The sequence below is a fragment of the Rhinatrema bivittatum genome, chromosome 1 (genome assembly GCF_901001135.1).
Source record: "Rhinatrema bivittatum chromosome 1, aRhiBiv1.1, whole genome shotgun sequence".
NCBI lineage: Eukaryota > Metazoa > Chordata > Amphibia > Gymnophiona > Rhinatrematidae > Rhinatrema > Rhinatrema bivittatum.
Genome location: NC_042615.1, coordinates 503,637,668 through 503,652,634, shown reverse-complemented (window position 1 = coordinate 503,652,634; position 14,967 = coordinate 503,637,668). Strand labels below are relative to the sequence as shown.

The following is a 14,967-nucleotide window of genomic DNA, read 5'->3' as shown; positions in this document are numbered from 1 at the left end:
AATATCGATGGCTCCGGTGTTAGTAGATTCCGGAAGGCATTGATGACAGCCTGACGGACGAGGATGTCCAGCTCCTCCCTGGAAGCTGGTATAGGTAGCAAGGCTATGGGGGAGACAGGGTAGGCATTACGCGCACTTCCACATGAATCTGTGGTGGCTCAGTACCTGGCACCGGTGTCGAACACCTCGTTACCTCGGGTGCAGAGGAGCATGGAGACTCTTGTACCCGGGTCTGCTTCGAAACTGGCTCAATGGACATTGATGCCGGTGCGGTACCCGTGCCGGCACCGAATGCAGAACCATGTCAGTGCCACCGATGTTTCCCTCGGTGCTCGGCCTGGTCATTCTCCAGCACCGAGTAAACAGCCACCAATGTCCAGAATGGCGTCGGTGACAGACAGTTACTGTGGCAGTAACGATGTTTCCCTCGGTGCTCGGCCTGGTCATTCTCCAGCACCGAGGAAGATGCCACCGAGGTCATGGATGGTGTCGGTGATGGATGGTCACCGTGCCAGTGACAATGATTCCCATGGTACTTGGCCCGGTCATTCTCCAGCACAGAGGAAGATACCCTCGCTGTCTCGGATGGCATTGGTGACAGACAGTCACCGTGCCTCCACTGCTTTTGGCATTGTTTGTCGCCCAAGGATTACAACGGGCTCTGGTTTAGAAACCAAAGTATGGAGCATTTTCTTTAGTCGAGGGCATTGATGGAGGTATCAATGGTGACTTCGATAGTATCGACAGCATCGATGGCGGCATTGAAGGCATCGACGAAAGCACCGATGGCATGGATGGAGCACCTATGGCATCGAAGGAAGCACCGATGGCATTGATGGGGGCATCGATGGCATCGATGGGGGCATCAACGGAATCGATAGGGGCGTCGACAGCATTGATGGGGGCATCGACGGAATGTCAACGGGGTGTGGACGGTGGCCCTGGCGGCAACAGGAACCGTGGACATCCCAATCCCTCTAGCCCCAATGGACCCGGCGGAGGTTCGCAGCAAGGACACTCGCGGGTATCGTGGGGTGGACCGAGGGTGAAAAGAAGGCCGCAGTTTGGTTGGTAACCTGGGGGAACTGTTAGTGAGGTGACAGGAACCAACTGAGAAACAGGACATAGTACTCACAGAGCGTAGATGAAATGTATGCGAAGGGAGACCTGTGTAGGGAAATTATTTGTGAAGTAAAACTTCAAGTGTTTCCGTGAGGAAAAGTTGTGAGAAAAATCTCACAGAGCTCCTAAACGCGAGGCAAACTGTATCGCAGAAAAAGAGACTGAAGGGAGACCCCTGTGGTCACAGGGATCATAGCATGCTGGGCTTGCTCAGTGTGCTCAGAGTGCCAGTCAAAGTTTTCCGTGATAGGGCTCCTTCCAGTGACGTCACCCATATGTGAGGACTACTATCCTGCTTGTCCTGGGAGAAATATCCAGTGTCGGTGTGTGTCTTATAGCTTCTTCCTCCGCCCGGTCAGCTTGCTGGAGATAATAAGCTTTTATAATTACTGGAATTGCAGACTGCGGGATTTTCAAATTTTGCTGAATGTACAGCTTAAACATCTCCAGAGGAGAAATCATATTTATTACAGGGAAATTAAAAACTCTAAGGGGTAGATTTTCAGAAAGCGCGATTTGGCGTACTTTTGTTGGCGCATCAGGCGCCAACAAAAGTACGCTGGATTTTAGTAGATACGCGCGTAGCCGCGCGTATCCGCTAAAATCCAGGATCGGCGCATGCAAGGCTATCGATTCCGTATAGCCGGTGCGCGCCGAGCCGCGCAGCCTACCCCCGTTCCCTCCAAGGCCGCTCCGAAATCGGAGCGGCCTCGGAGGGAACTTTCTTTTGCCCTCCCCTCACCTTCCCCTCCCTTCCCCTACCTAACCCACCCGCCCGGCCCTGTCTAAACCCCCCCCCTTACCTTTGTCGGGGGATTTACGCCTCCCGGAGGGAGACGTAAATCCCCGTGCACCAGCGGGTCGCTAGCACGCCGGGACGCGACCTGGGGGCGGGTCCGGAGGGCACGGCCACGCCCCCGGTCCGCCCCGGGCCATAACCACGCCCCCGGGCCTGCCCCTGAAACGCTCCCGACACGCCCCGAAAACGCCGCGCGGATCGGGCCCGCCCTCCGACACGCCCCCAACACGCCCCCCTCTGAAAACCCCGGGACTTACGCGAGTCCCGGGGCTCTGCGCGCGCCGGTAGGCCTATGTAAAATAGGCGCACCGGCGCGCAGGGCCCTGCTCGCCTAAATCCGCCCGGATTTAGGCGGATTTAGGCGAGCAGGGCTCTTAAAATCCGCCCCTAAGGTTGTGTGACCTCAGAGCATTTTCAATGTTCTCAAGTCTCCTATTATTTGCTAAATTCGATTGAACAAGCTTTTGTTGTATTACATCTATAATGGAGATCTTGCCTTCAAGATTTTCCACTTTCTCCTTAAATGTGGAAATCAAATTTGTATTCAAAACAGTTTGAGTGTTTGATTCATTAATTATTTGAGAAAGTGATAATATTGAGGATTCTATTGATTTTAAAACGTTCCATATTCCCTCTAAAGACATTTCCACTGGTCTTTGCAGATTCAGCCCAGGAATCCTAATTTCTGATTGTGCAGTTCCCGTTTCCACCTTCATGCCAGTGCTCAGTTCAGTACCTTGAGTAGAGATCATTGCCACTGCTTGATGTTCCTCCATAATGGAAACTTGTTCAAGTTCCCCCCGTAGCTCCTGTAGATCTCATCCCAGCCTCTCCACGATGCCCCACGATAGTCTCTAGGGTCTCCCCCCGTTGCTGCGGATCAAATTCTCCCCGCAAAACACATAAGATATTATTGGAGAGGACTCGTCTGTTTGTCCGGGGTGAGCAGGGCCTGTTCGGCATACCAGGGCTCAGAGTGATATTGAAGGTCAAGGGGGACGGCGCACGCTCCAGTGTCGTCGCCCCAGCCACCCAAGCCCTCTGGTGAGGAAGTTGTGGCTCCTGCGTAGAAAGCCATCGATGCGGGGGCTGAAGAGGATTGGGGGACAGTAAGGTGACACCCACTCCCCTTAATTTCCCCTTCCTTTTTGTGCGAGGCATTGAAAAATGGAGAAAAGTTGAGAAAGGAAAATACCGCACAGAGGGAGCTTCGACGCAGCATCCTACACGGCGGCCATCTTGTCCCCCCATCTCTTCCTCATTTCTATTTCAAACAGAAGTTTGTTCTTTATTAATTTCACTTGCATACAGAAAGTGGTTTTGAATATTCTTGCAGAAAATATTTTTCATTCACATATTTTACTGTAACAGCTGATAGCAGATTAGGTGATTATTTTAAGGGATTAGCTAATGTTCCCTCTAAGGATTAGGTTGCTGTGAGCATACATTTGATAGGTTTTTTTGCATAAAAGAAAGTAGTGCTCATAAGGTAATGTAGGAGGGTGTACCATGTTCTAGGGCACATAACAGCAGCAAATTTTCTGGTGCACCACCAACTTCAGCAGTCACCCTACGCCCCTGCCCTAAGGAATGTAATCACTGGGGCAATCAGAGAAACAATCTTATCCTTGAAAAAAACCCAAAACAGACAGATCAAAGTGTCAACCTCCTCCTCAGAGGAAAGGACTCCCTCTTCCAGGGAACCATCAATGACCACCTCTGAATTTTCCTCCAGCTCAAAATCTGGGGCAACTCTTAAGGTATCCTCTAGACTGACCAGCTCTGCTGTTTACTTAGCAGGCAATTGGCCCATGGCTGAAGTGCTTGGCACAGGGCTCTGACTTGTTGAAACAGAAGCTCCTCCTTTTTCGCCAGATCTCTAAAAGACACAATAAGCCTAATGGAAAAAATGCCAGCTCCCACATGTCCCGTGCCAACTGGAATGGGCTTAAGCTTCAAACGGAGTGGCAGAAAGCCCCGACCAGATAAACCTTCAGGTCACAGTCCAAGTGACAACTGGTAGGCCCGAGGCACCCCCTCCCTGCAGTGTGGGACTTACCAGCTCTCCAGCCTCTATATGTATCCCCAGACGCTGCTGTAAACCTTTTTTATTTTTTTTTTTTGAGAGGACACAAAGGGAGGGGAAAGAAGGGATGGAGAATGATCTTCTCAGAGGATCCTCCAAAGTTCCAACAGCTCTTCCTGAATTCTACCAAGCCCCCTCTGGGACTGGGAAGGTGTTAAGTGACCAGGGCCAGGGCTGCCCTGTGTGAACAATTATTGTACTGCCCTCCATGGCCCCCCCCCCCCCCCCCCACACACTTCATTCATTCTCTGTTTCGTGACTGCCAAAAAAAGCCCAGCTCCTTCCAGCAACCTATACTTTAAAATCTGTCACCTTCTTCCCTCCGGGTCTTCACCCCCTCCCCAGAACCCATTGCTGGTGTAAGAGTATTAGGTGCCCTAAGCAAATCTTATACCCTTGCACCGCCTCCTGCTCTCTCCACATACATGGTTAAAAATTATGCATTTATAATAGATTTTGCATGAAAAAGAATATTCAAAGGACAGTCTTCTGAGGTAAAAAAAATATTATAAAGTATTTGCATGCACTTCTTTGGTGCCAACCAGAAATCCTATAAAAAAAAACCCCACTTGGAACCCATATGGCATTAGGGCTACTGTAATGCGTGTTAGGTGTGGGTTTGACCCTCAGAAAGCCATGAGTAAATTACAATTACAATATAATAAACCTCCCACACCAAAACAGCACTAACTGCCAGCACTTATAAAAGTAACAACCCTACACCAGGCCATAAAACACCAAAACACCTCCTATTAGGAAAATAGAAGAAACCAAGCTGCGATAGATTCCTACACGCTAGCAGAATACTCCTCCACATCACACAGGCAGAACACAGGCAGACCCTCACCAAATACAGGCAAAAGAAACCATAAAGTATAAAAAGAAACATGCAGGCCAAAACTGATCACTGATGCTCCCTCCTACATATACATGTTCACACACACACACACACACGTTCTCTTACATACACATACACAAGATCGCTCTCTTTCTCACATATGCTCAGACACACACATGCTCACAAATGCACACATACACACGAAGAGAACACCCTATGCTTCAATACCTCAACCTTTCTTGATATGAACTTAAGAATTTACTGCTCAAAGAGAACTTACTACTATTTACACCTCTTATTCAATCATCCGTAGAGCTTGCAGCTGTCTCAGTATTCTCTCACACATACACACACGTTCCCTTTCACACACATCTCCTCTCACATGTACATGCTCAGACACCCACACACACTCCACTTATGCTCAGACACACAACACATGCTCAGACACCCACACACACCCTCCCACACACATACATTCTCAGATACCCACACACAATTCACTTATGCTCAGTCACACACACACACACACACACACACACACACACAGGTTTCCTCCTGCTCATACATACACGAACCAAAACCTCTCCCAGCAGCCCTGGCCCTCCACTTCTTTGGCGGGACAGGTTGGGAGATGTCTGGTGGCTTGTTTTTTCCTTCTGGCTGCCTAGCATGTGATAAGTTTAATTAAATCCTGCAGCTCATCCTGACCATGCAGCTCTGCAACTCTTTGCCGCATGGCAGGTTGGGAACTGCCGCGCAGCCCTATGGCTCCTGCTCTTCTTCGTTGCGCGGTCCTAGGGCTCCTCTTGTTTATCGCACGGTGCTACGGCTCCTTCTCTGCTTTGCCATGCAGCACTGCAAATCTCTCATCTTTGCCGCGTGACGGGTTGCAAACTGCCATGTGGCCCTAGGGTTCTTCATCGTGCGGCAAAGAAGAGGAGGAGCTGTAGCACCACGCAGTCCTCCACTGCTGCCTCATCTTCGCTGCGTGGTGGGTTGGGAACCGCCAAGGGGCCCTGCAAGTTCCTCCTCTTCACCGCTGCAGCCTGTGGCTCCTACTTTTCTTTGCAGGGCGGCGGCACCAGCACCTGACTCAACTTGGTTGCAGTGCTGAGGCCACCGCCCCGTCCAGGCCACTGCCCTGTGCAAGTGCATGGCTTCCACAGTGGGTTGCGCCGGCCCTGATTATGTCACAGGAAAAGATGTGTCCTCGGCCACTACTGGGGGTCATAACCCACGTGTCTGGACTGGTGCAGCAAGATAAGGAATACACCATTTGAAATTGGTGCGCAGAAATTCTAGATTGTGACATGGCCCCTTGAAATGCTTTCTTTCCAGGCGTATCCAAAAATTCTGCCTTTTCTCCAGAGGCGTACTTGAATGTGTTTTTGTTTTTCTTGCTTTGTTTTAGTGTTACTTCCACTTCCATGGACTTGTGTGGTTACTGTATCTTTCTGTGACCTGGACATAGTTGTACCTTATAATCTCTGGCCTATTCTCTTATCAACTGGAGGAGCACGTAAAAGATCTGTAGATCTTGTAGAGCTTCATGGACTGGTACAGCAGTAGAATGGATTTTAAAACTCCAAGCTAATTGACCCCTGTGGGCTTTTCTTCCCCCAGACTGAAAGAAATTGCCTGTGCCAACCTTCTGAATAAAAAGGGAGTACGAGGTATCTTCTAGAAGATACTCCTCTTTGATTCTGGTGATGGATCCGACAGTAATTCGATAGACCCTTGTAGAGATATTATCAAAGGAAATCCATAGGAAGACATGGACTCTTGCTCCGAGTCAGAAAGTTGTCAAGAAATTCTTTAGGTGTGACAGGATCTTGTTTAGACCTTGAGCAAATTGGAGACTGGGATTTCAACTCTGTTTGGAGCTTTTCTAAAATAGGCTGTGTCTGTTCCATCTGTGCAGGTGTATCAGGGAAATTTGTCACGTACTTGTGAACAAATTCCATCCACATCGTCTTAATGAATGGATGGCATGCCGGTTGTTGTTGAGAAATTGATGAAGTATCTGATTTTGGAACCGGTATTGGCAGAGAAGACTGCTGGAAAGACTGTATGCCCTGAACTTTTCATCTGAGCCAAATGCTGATACGGCCAATATGGCCTGCAATCATGACTACAGTGGAATGCTTAGAAGATTTCTCTGCCGGGTCTTCTGTGCCAATCTTCAGCACAGTGGACTGCTTCATGCTCATCTGTGCCAGCTTATCTGTGGCTGATACTGAATGGCACTTTTTGCACCAAGGAAGATTTGGCATGTTTGTTTTTTTTAAGGCAGATGATGCCAACTAGGACCTTCCTCTTGCTTTATTCTTCTTCCTTTCCAAATGTGAGGAAGAGTTCTGGTCACGATGCTTTGGGGACTTTGATTTTGATCACTGGTTGACCCAATCCCTTCTTTCCCCAGACAACACAAAGTTGGTGCAGATCAGAACTTGCCATCTTATTCCCGCACCTTTTGCATAATTTGAAAGAGGTCTTACCACTTGAGCTTTTCATAGACATTTTAGTAAGAAAGCTGAATACAAAGGAAAAGTAAAAAAAAAAATAAATATATATATATATATGTTGTTGTTTTTTTTGAGAAGCCTCGACCAAAAACACAAAAAAACCCCCCCCATAAAAGAAACACATGCAGCAAACATGAAAAATGTAGTGGCCTCAGTGGAAGGAAAATAACTGAGGGGGCTCATGTAGTGGTAGTAGCACAGAACCTCCTGCACAAGCTCAGACTGTTCAGTCTTTCTAGGCTGTGAGACAGCATGCGCCGATTCAGCACCCATAGTGACATCACCCAATTGTGTGGCTGGATTTGTCCTGCTTTTCACCTGAGAGGGAAAGGGAGAAGACGCAATATTGTGGGAAAAGCTAAAAGAAACTGTATGCACATGATGGGAGTATTAAACAGATTGCCAGCAAGGAGAAAGGAGGGGTGAATTCAGCCACAACGGGAATCTCCAGACTGGTGTATTAAGGTAATATCAGTTCACTGGTGGTAAACTGGATCCGGTCAGCTGTAACATCAGCTAGATTTGGAGAAGTCCTGGGTTTCTTAAAAGGAGCATTCCTCAGTCAACTGCAAAAAGAGAGCAGGCGCGGGGAGGCTGTACAACGGTCAGAAGGGTCTACTCTTACCTGAACTGGATCTTGGACTTCAGGAGGATGAGTGATGGTGCTGAGGAGGACCTAGCAAGGGTCTGATAAAAGGGAGCAGTGAGAGGGTGTAAAGAACTGACCCTCTCAACCTAGCATAAGAAAAGTCTAATACCTCACCCTCTGATGCAAATCTGAAACAAAATAATGTCCCTGAGCACCTTCACCTGATGATTCACACCATGCCAGTGCGAGGCCACTCTTGCCTCGTCAGTGACGGCTGAGTGATGTCACCATGATGAGTGTGAGGAGGAGAAGGAAGAGGGGGGAGGCTCCAGCAGTTGGCACAGTAACGGAGGGAGAGGGCAAAGCATCACTTCTTCCACTGAATGCTGATGGGGAGGGCTGATGGACACTTAGTGGCCCGCCGTGCTGATGCAGTGGAAGTGAGGCGCTGCATCCTGCTCCATCTCTGTGCTGGGACTGTGAAAGAAAGTATTCCAACCTGCCCCTGATGCGTTCCCGAGGAGAGCCACAAGAGGATAGAGTATGGAAAGAGGTAATGTCTGAGACCCAGGTGTGAAGGAGAGAGGATAGGCCAGGCCTAGTAGTTCCCTGATGAGAGTTGACTGGGAAGGAGGAATAAATGCATATTAATTGTGGCAGGCTCCCCAATTCTAAGATGGGGATGGATGTAAGTGGTATATATATATATATATAACCATGTGTAGAAGTCTATGGCGTGCCTTACAGGTGCCCATGTGTGTATCTAAGTGAGAACGGGTGCGCAGAGGCGTGATGCAAGCTCAGCGGTCCACGTGCACTAGCATTAGTGTGCACACTTAGCATGCACACACGTGCGCAACAAAGCATCTGTCTGTGAAAAGCAGTCACATGTGCAGCAAGTGCGGAGCTGTGTGTGCAAGAGGATAAAAAAAACCCCATTATAGGTCACAGCCATGGTTTTTTTTTTAAAGCATTTAATTAGCAAAAAGAACATAAATCCTCATTTTCTGATCATAAAAATAATATCAGCCACGCCCACAACTTGTAAGTGACTCTCTCTCCGGCAACTCTGAAACAAAAAGTGCAAATATATACAGAAAACAGTCTTCCAGGATAAGCTCTTTCACTCCAAATTTTTTTGTTCATAGTTTTTTCTTTTTTTGTACATTAAAATTTCTACTGTGACAAATAATTTAACTTTGTTTTAAATTCCTATGACAGTGAAATAACTTAATAAGGCACAAAAGTCCCCAATTTTCATTCTTGTTCCACGGAATATTCAGGTAACACTAACAGCAAAAAAAAAAAAAAAAATCACTTTTTAAAAATATTTAATACAGGTAAAGAGAAAACAAAATCTTATTTCCAGTGGTTGTATGTGTAGGCCTGTGGCAGAGCGTGTCTGTATGCATGTGTATGTGTGTATGCACGAGTTAGCCTTTTCAAATAATTGTTACGTGGGCATGTGAAAACACTATTGCAAAAAAGTCCCCCATTTTTATTACAAAAGGTAAGATTTCTATTTTTTTTCACTCTTATTTTTGGCATTTTCCTGAACCTCCCTTAATGTTTTGTATCCCGGTACCCTCCCAGCTCCCTTCCCTCCCAACCCTCCCTCCACCGCTCCTAGGGAGCACACTGCCTTCTATTTTTCTGGCTCAGAGCGCCACTGTTACCACAGCGTATAATGTAAAATGTGAAACGCTCGGTCTGGCTGACATCGTACAGAGGACTGCTGGCGTCTAAGCACCTTGTGGCAGTTTTACTGTTAGAGCCAAAAATGCACGTTCTGCAGGAGCAGAGCCAAACTTAGAGGAGAGACAGGTGTCACCTGGGGGTAGCGGAGCCAAAGACACACACATAAACATAGTCTCAATTTTACATGGTTATCTTATTACCAGATGGGACACTTTGAATGCCATGATCAGGGGTAGTCCCATGACAGGATTATTAATATATGTCCTACCATCCAGATAGGAGCCATACAAAAACAGAAAACCAGTTCATTTTAACCTCGAAGTCACCTTCCCCCCAACAAAATAATACAAAAAAAGAAGGCTCATTGTATGTATGTGTGTATATATATATATATATGCATATATATATATATATATATATATATGTATAGATAGATATAAAAAGTCATTATTTACAATACACAGGAGCTACTTCTGGGGGAATACAAACAGCATATATTACAACTCCAAGGACAGCCCCTTGGTGCTCCCTCTCCCTGCTTCATCTTTAGAAATAAATATGGCAATAAATAAAATTGAGCGAGCTATAAATAAACATGGAGTAGAGGAGAGGAGAGCTTTAGCTGTTATTGCCTTCTACACACAGCCTGGCGGGATGGTTGCTTTACCACCACCCCCAAGCTGCTACACGATAGGAAAGAGGAACCTTGCACAAGTGTGAGTGTGTGTGTGCACACGCACAAGGGACAGAACAAGCGGGTTCGGGGGGGAGTGTACGTGTGTGCATGTGTCCGTGTGAGCAGGGTTTCACTGCCGGAGTGAATGTTTCCGTGGCCGGGAGGGTAGGAAATGGCAAGCTTGAGGAGGCTAGGCAGCTGCTTCTCACCATCAACATGGGAGAACAAGGCGGCTCAGGAAAGAGTTAAAGGCACAAAAATATATGCAACATAATCCCTTCTGTAAAAGTGTTTGCCCTACCCGCAGGTAAAGGAGATCAGGGTGCAGGGGGATGGAGGGAGGTGGCGTGCTTGGGGTGGGGGGTGGGGGAAATGTGAAAGTCTCAATGGTAGTGGTGATGAGTGTGAGTGGCAAGTGAGGGAGAGCTCAGGCGGGTGCAAAATAAGTAGATAACGGCAGGGGAGAGAGCAACTGTACCATCCCAGTCTGCCCAGTTCTCCCACTAACACCGGCTCCCCCATATCTTTTACCCAACCTCTCAACCCCTGTCCCTACTGCCTTCCCTTTATCTCGGTCCCACACATGCTAATACAGCACTCAGACCCCCCCCCCCCCTCCCATTTCTTTCCACCAAGTTTTGTAAAAATCCCAAACTAGGGAGGGCCGGACCCATGGCAGAGGTGATCATAGCTGGGAAGTGTGTGTGTGTGTGGGGGGGTGGGGGTGAGCTCAGATGTATGATTCTTCTTCCTTGCTACATATCAGCAGAGACTGGATCCAGATGACAGCTGAATCAGGGGCTAGGATGGATTCTCTCAGCCCACCTGAGTTAAGTGTGGAGACATGGGTGGCCTGGTAGGGCTGAAGCGCTGGGGCATTTCATCTGAAGATCATGAAGAGATCAGAAATTTCATAAATAAATAAATTATAACGAAAAACATTTTACAAATTCTTTGATCTTACAGTAAACATAGCAACAACATAAAAAAAAAAAAAGCTGCCTCCCTGTCCAGTCAACACACACAATGAAACTGGATCTGATTGGAAAGTGGTTTTTCTTTAGTCACTTTGCAAGCCTGTCTCTCCAGCTATGGAAGCAGGACTCAGAGAGAGGGGGGGGGGGGGAGAGGGGGTGGGCTTCAATGCCAACCACGTGAGCAAACAGTGGAGGCGGTTCAGAGGTCATGTTAATCCCCTAACTCTTGCTCTGCCAGTTTCATTCCTTGGCACGGTCCTCCCTCCCGCCCTTATCAGCTTGAAACTCTTCCTTGCCATAGCGGTGGTAGGAAAGCAGTGAAGTCCGGCTTCAGATGAACACAACAGTAAGGAGAGGTGAGGGTGGCCTCCACTGGCACCTTGAAGCTAGATTCAGCTGTTGCTTGATACCAAGTTGATGACTTGCTCCAGTTTCTGGTGCAGTTTATGCTTCCGACAGTAGGGGTCCCGGTCTAGTGCAGTGAGGATCTAATCAGAAGGGTGTGGATAGGGGTGGGAGGGGAAGAAGGGCAAAAAGGTCAGAGATCTGAAAAAGCTGTAAAAGACAGTGGTTGACTGAAATCCAGAAAAGGTGGGACAACATCAAAGCAGATGACATCCATGAGAGAGAGTATCCGAGAAAATGGAGATAAGGAAGAATGGACAATGTGTGAAGATCCACCGAGAGAAACTCTTGTGGCTAATCTACAGCTCATGCAATTTCAGTTGAAGAGGCTACTGAAAGGCCAACAAAATGAAAAGGAGCAAATATCAAAATGGTGGCAATGAGGCTTGCAGCATGTCCATTCAAAGTCGTGCATGCCATCAAACCATGCAAAGCGAGGCTGCGAGGGCGGAAGAAAGGGGACAGAACCTCATAATGTACTACACACATTGGTATATCATTTGTTGGTTGCTAAAACATGCAAATCAGCGTTGTGTAACTTGACTTGGTTTTGCTCACGATGAAGAAACAGGCACTGGTGAGGTCAGGGATGAGTGGCAGCCACACCAAGCCTTGTTAGAATGGAAAGAAATGACAAATGGAAGGAAGCAATGAAGAGTGAAGGACACTCACCTCTTCCCTGTATTTGTTAATGTAGAAATAGAGTTCACTGAGTGCACTCAGTGAGTTGAACTCATTGGCATGAAGACGGGACTGTTCCACCAAGTAGGCATCCATGTCTTGGTCGCTGATGGCAGCCATCTTGCTAACATCTCGATAGTACCTGTTGAGAGGCCAAGATTAAGGTTCACATGTCAATAAAAACTTTCAAGAAAAAGGAAAGCAGTTTTAAAAACCCCTTCAGCAGGTACGAGATTCTTGCCCCATTACTGAGAATCTCAGTGCACAGAAGGTGCCAACTCTGAGGGTGCTTGAGCACCCCAATATTGTCTCCTGTATTTCCATGGATTGGAAACTGAGAGCTCCATGTTGCAGGGCTGTGGGGGAGAAGCAGGAATCAGGGTTGCCAGACGCCAAAAATCTTTGGAGCCCAATTAATCACTAGATCTAGCCCAAAAGTAGCCCAAAACTCGAAAATTGCAAAAACAATTGTTATTATGCATGAATGTGCATGCAGACAAATTTATGGGGGGGAGGGGGTGGCGAGGCAGTCGGGCAGAGAGTAGTCTGGATTAGGGAGAGCAGAAGGTGTTAGGGTGACACAGTGGTCCAAATTTAAGGGAGAGGGAAGGTTTGTGCGATGTGGTCAGGCAACGAGTACACCGGATCATGGAGAGAAAAGGGGCAGTGGGGAGGTTGGATAGTCAAGTGGTCCGGATCGCCTGAGAGTTGGTGAGTGGTGGCAAGTAGTTCCCATCACAGGAATGGGGAGGGGGCAGCAAGGCAGTCTGGCAGCGAGTGGTCCGGATTGTGGCGGGAGTAGCAGTGATGCGGTAGGGCACTAAGTGGTCCAGATTGCGGGGGTGGGAGAAGCAGCAAGGCTGTAGGGCAGTGAGATATCTGGTTCATGTGGGGGGGGGCAGGGGGAGTGCACTAGGTGGCCGGGCAGCGAGTGGTCTATTTCTTGGATAGGAGTGGCACAAGGTGGTCAGATAGTGAGTGATCTGTTGGGAGATGCGAGGGGGGGCAAGGCGATCAGGGCAGCCGGTGATCTATCTGTGTGTGAGAGGTGCGCTAAACGGTTCGGCAGTGAGTGAGTGGTCCATTCATGAATCTGGGGGAGGCGCAATTCAGTTGTGCAGCAGTGGTTCGGTTCATGGTGGAGGATCAGCTTGTGATATATTAGCGAAAGGCAAGCGCTTCCAGCTTTAAGACCATATTCCCCGCCCACTCTGCTCTCTTTCAGGCAAAAAAAAAAAAAAAAAGCCCAAAATCCCGCAGCCAAAAAACCGAAACATTTCCCACTCACGCTCATAAAAGTAGCCCAATTGGGTGTGAAAACCGCCTGGCAACACTGGCAGCACCGCCTGGCAACACTGGCAGGAAGTTCTTCAGTCTCTCTGCTACCTCTCATGCCTCCCCCTGCATCCTATTGGCTGGCTATGAAACATCTGACCAATGGGTTGCAGGGGGATAAGAGAGCAGCCGCAGTGTCGGTCTGACAGACTTCCTGCCTGTGACGTGTTCTGAGGGGAAGAGGGGCTGATAGTGATGCTGAGGGACAGGAAGAGGAGTAGACGCAAGCTGTAAAGACCAGAGGTGCTGGAGAGAAACTAAAAAAACGGAATGCTGGCTGGGAGATGAGGAAAAGGCACTGTGAGAAGAAGAGGGGCTGACGGTGGAGCTGTGGAAGAGGGGAAGGAGTAGACAAAGGCTATGAGGGCGAGGGAATCTGAGAGCACAGACAAGAGGACATTCTATTTATTTATTTTCAGAATTTATAGTCACCAATTGCACAGGCCCAAGGCAATGCACATAAAAACACAATCATAAAATTTAAAACAGAAGTCACAAATCAGCAAGAAAGAGAAAAATATTAAGAAAACAGAAATCCTAACCATATCAAAAAGAAAACAGCAGCAAAGCAGATACAGCCACTGCAAATACAGCTAAAACACTGCTCGCAGAAATGCCTGCTGAAACAAAAATGTCTTAAGGCTTAAAAGTCTTTGAACAGGTGGAAAGACTTAATTTGACAGGAAGTGTGTTCCAAATCATAGCTGCAGTGACAAAATGTCCTCTCTCTCTCATCTTAGCAAGGCAAGCATGCCGTATTAAAGGAACATCAGGTAACCCATGCTGCAACGAGCACAGAGACCGAGTAGGGTTGTACAGATTTACCACTGCATTTGCCCAAGGCAGACCAAAGATAGAAAGGAAACAGACTGATTGAAGTGAAAATCCAAGACCACATTCGGCAAGAAGGAAGGCACAGTCCTAATCTGCACCCTATTCGGATTAATGACCAAGGAACCTGCAGTTCCAAAATCCACGGAGCCAAACAAATAGCGACCAGAAACACCATCTTCATGATCAGCAAGCATAAGGAAAGGTGGGACCTGCCATAAAAGACAGCACCAGATTCAAATCTCAAAGAGGCACCAATATAAATAATAGTAGCTGAATGTGCTTCACTCCCCTCAAAAATCTAGACACATCTGGATGAGAAGAAAGAGGTCTTCCCTGCACATGACCCTGATAACATGCCATTGCCGCCACTTGAAATTATAGCGTATTCAGGGCCAACCCCTT

At 47.8% G+C, this 14,967-nt stretch overlaps 1 protein-coding gene across 2 annotated transcripts in view; it reads right to left on the bottom strand.

Moving 5' to 3' along the window:
- Positions 1-9,579: 9,579 nt before the first annotated feature.
- The window catches only part of PLXNA3 (plexin A3), a 314,146-nt gene continuing 308,758 nt past the window's right edge, over positions 9,580-14,967 (bottom strand). The window contains exons 31-32 of one of the 2 annotated variants that reach the window (XM_029610331.1): positions 12,388-12,538; positions 9,580-11,798 (exon numbers count right to left, since the gene is read on the bottom strand). In XM_029610331.1, coding sequence (XP_029466191.1) covers positions 11,703-11,798; positions 12,388-12,538 — 247 coding nt within the window. In that variant the 3' untranslated portion in view covers positions 9,580-11,702. The remainder of the gene's footprint in view (positions 11,799-12,387; positions 12,539-14,967) is intronic. The other variant, XM_029610339.1, reaches the window with a different exon arrangement.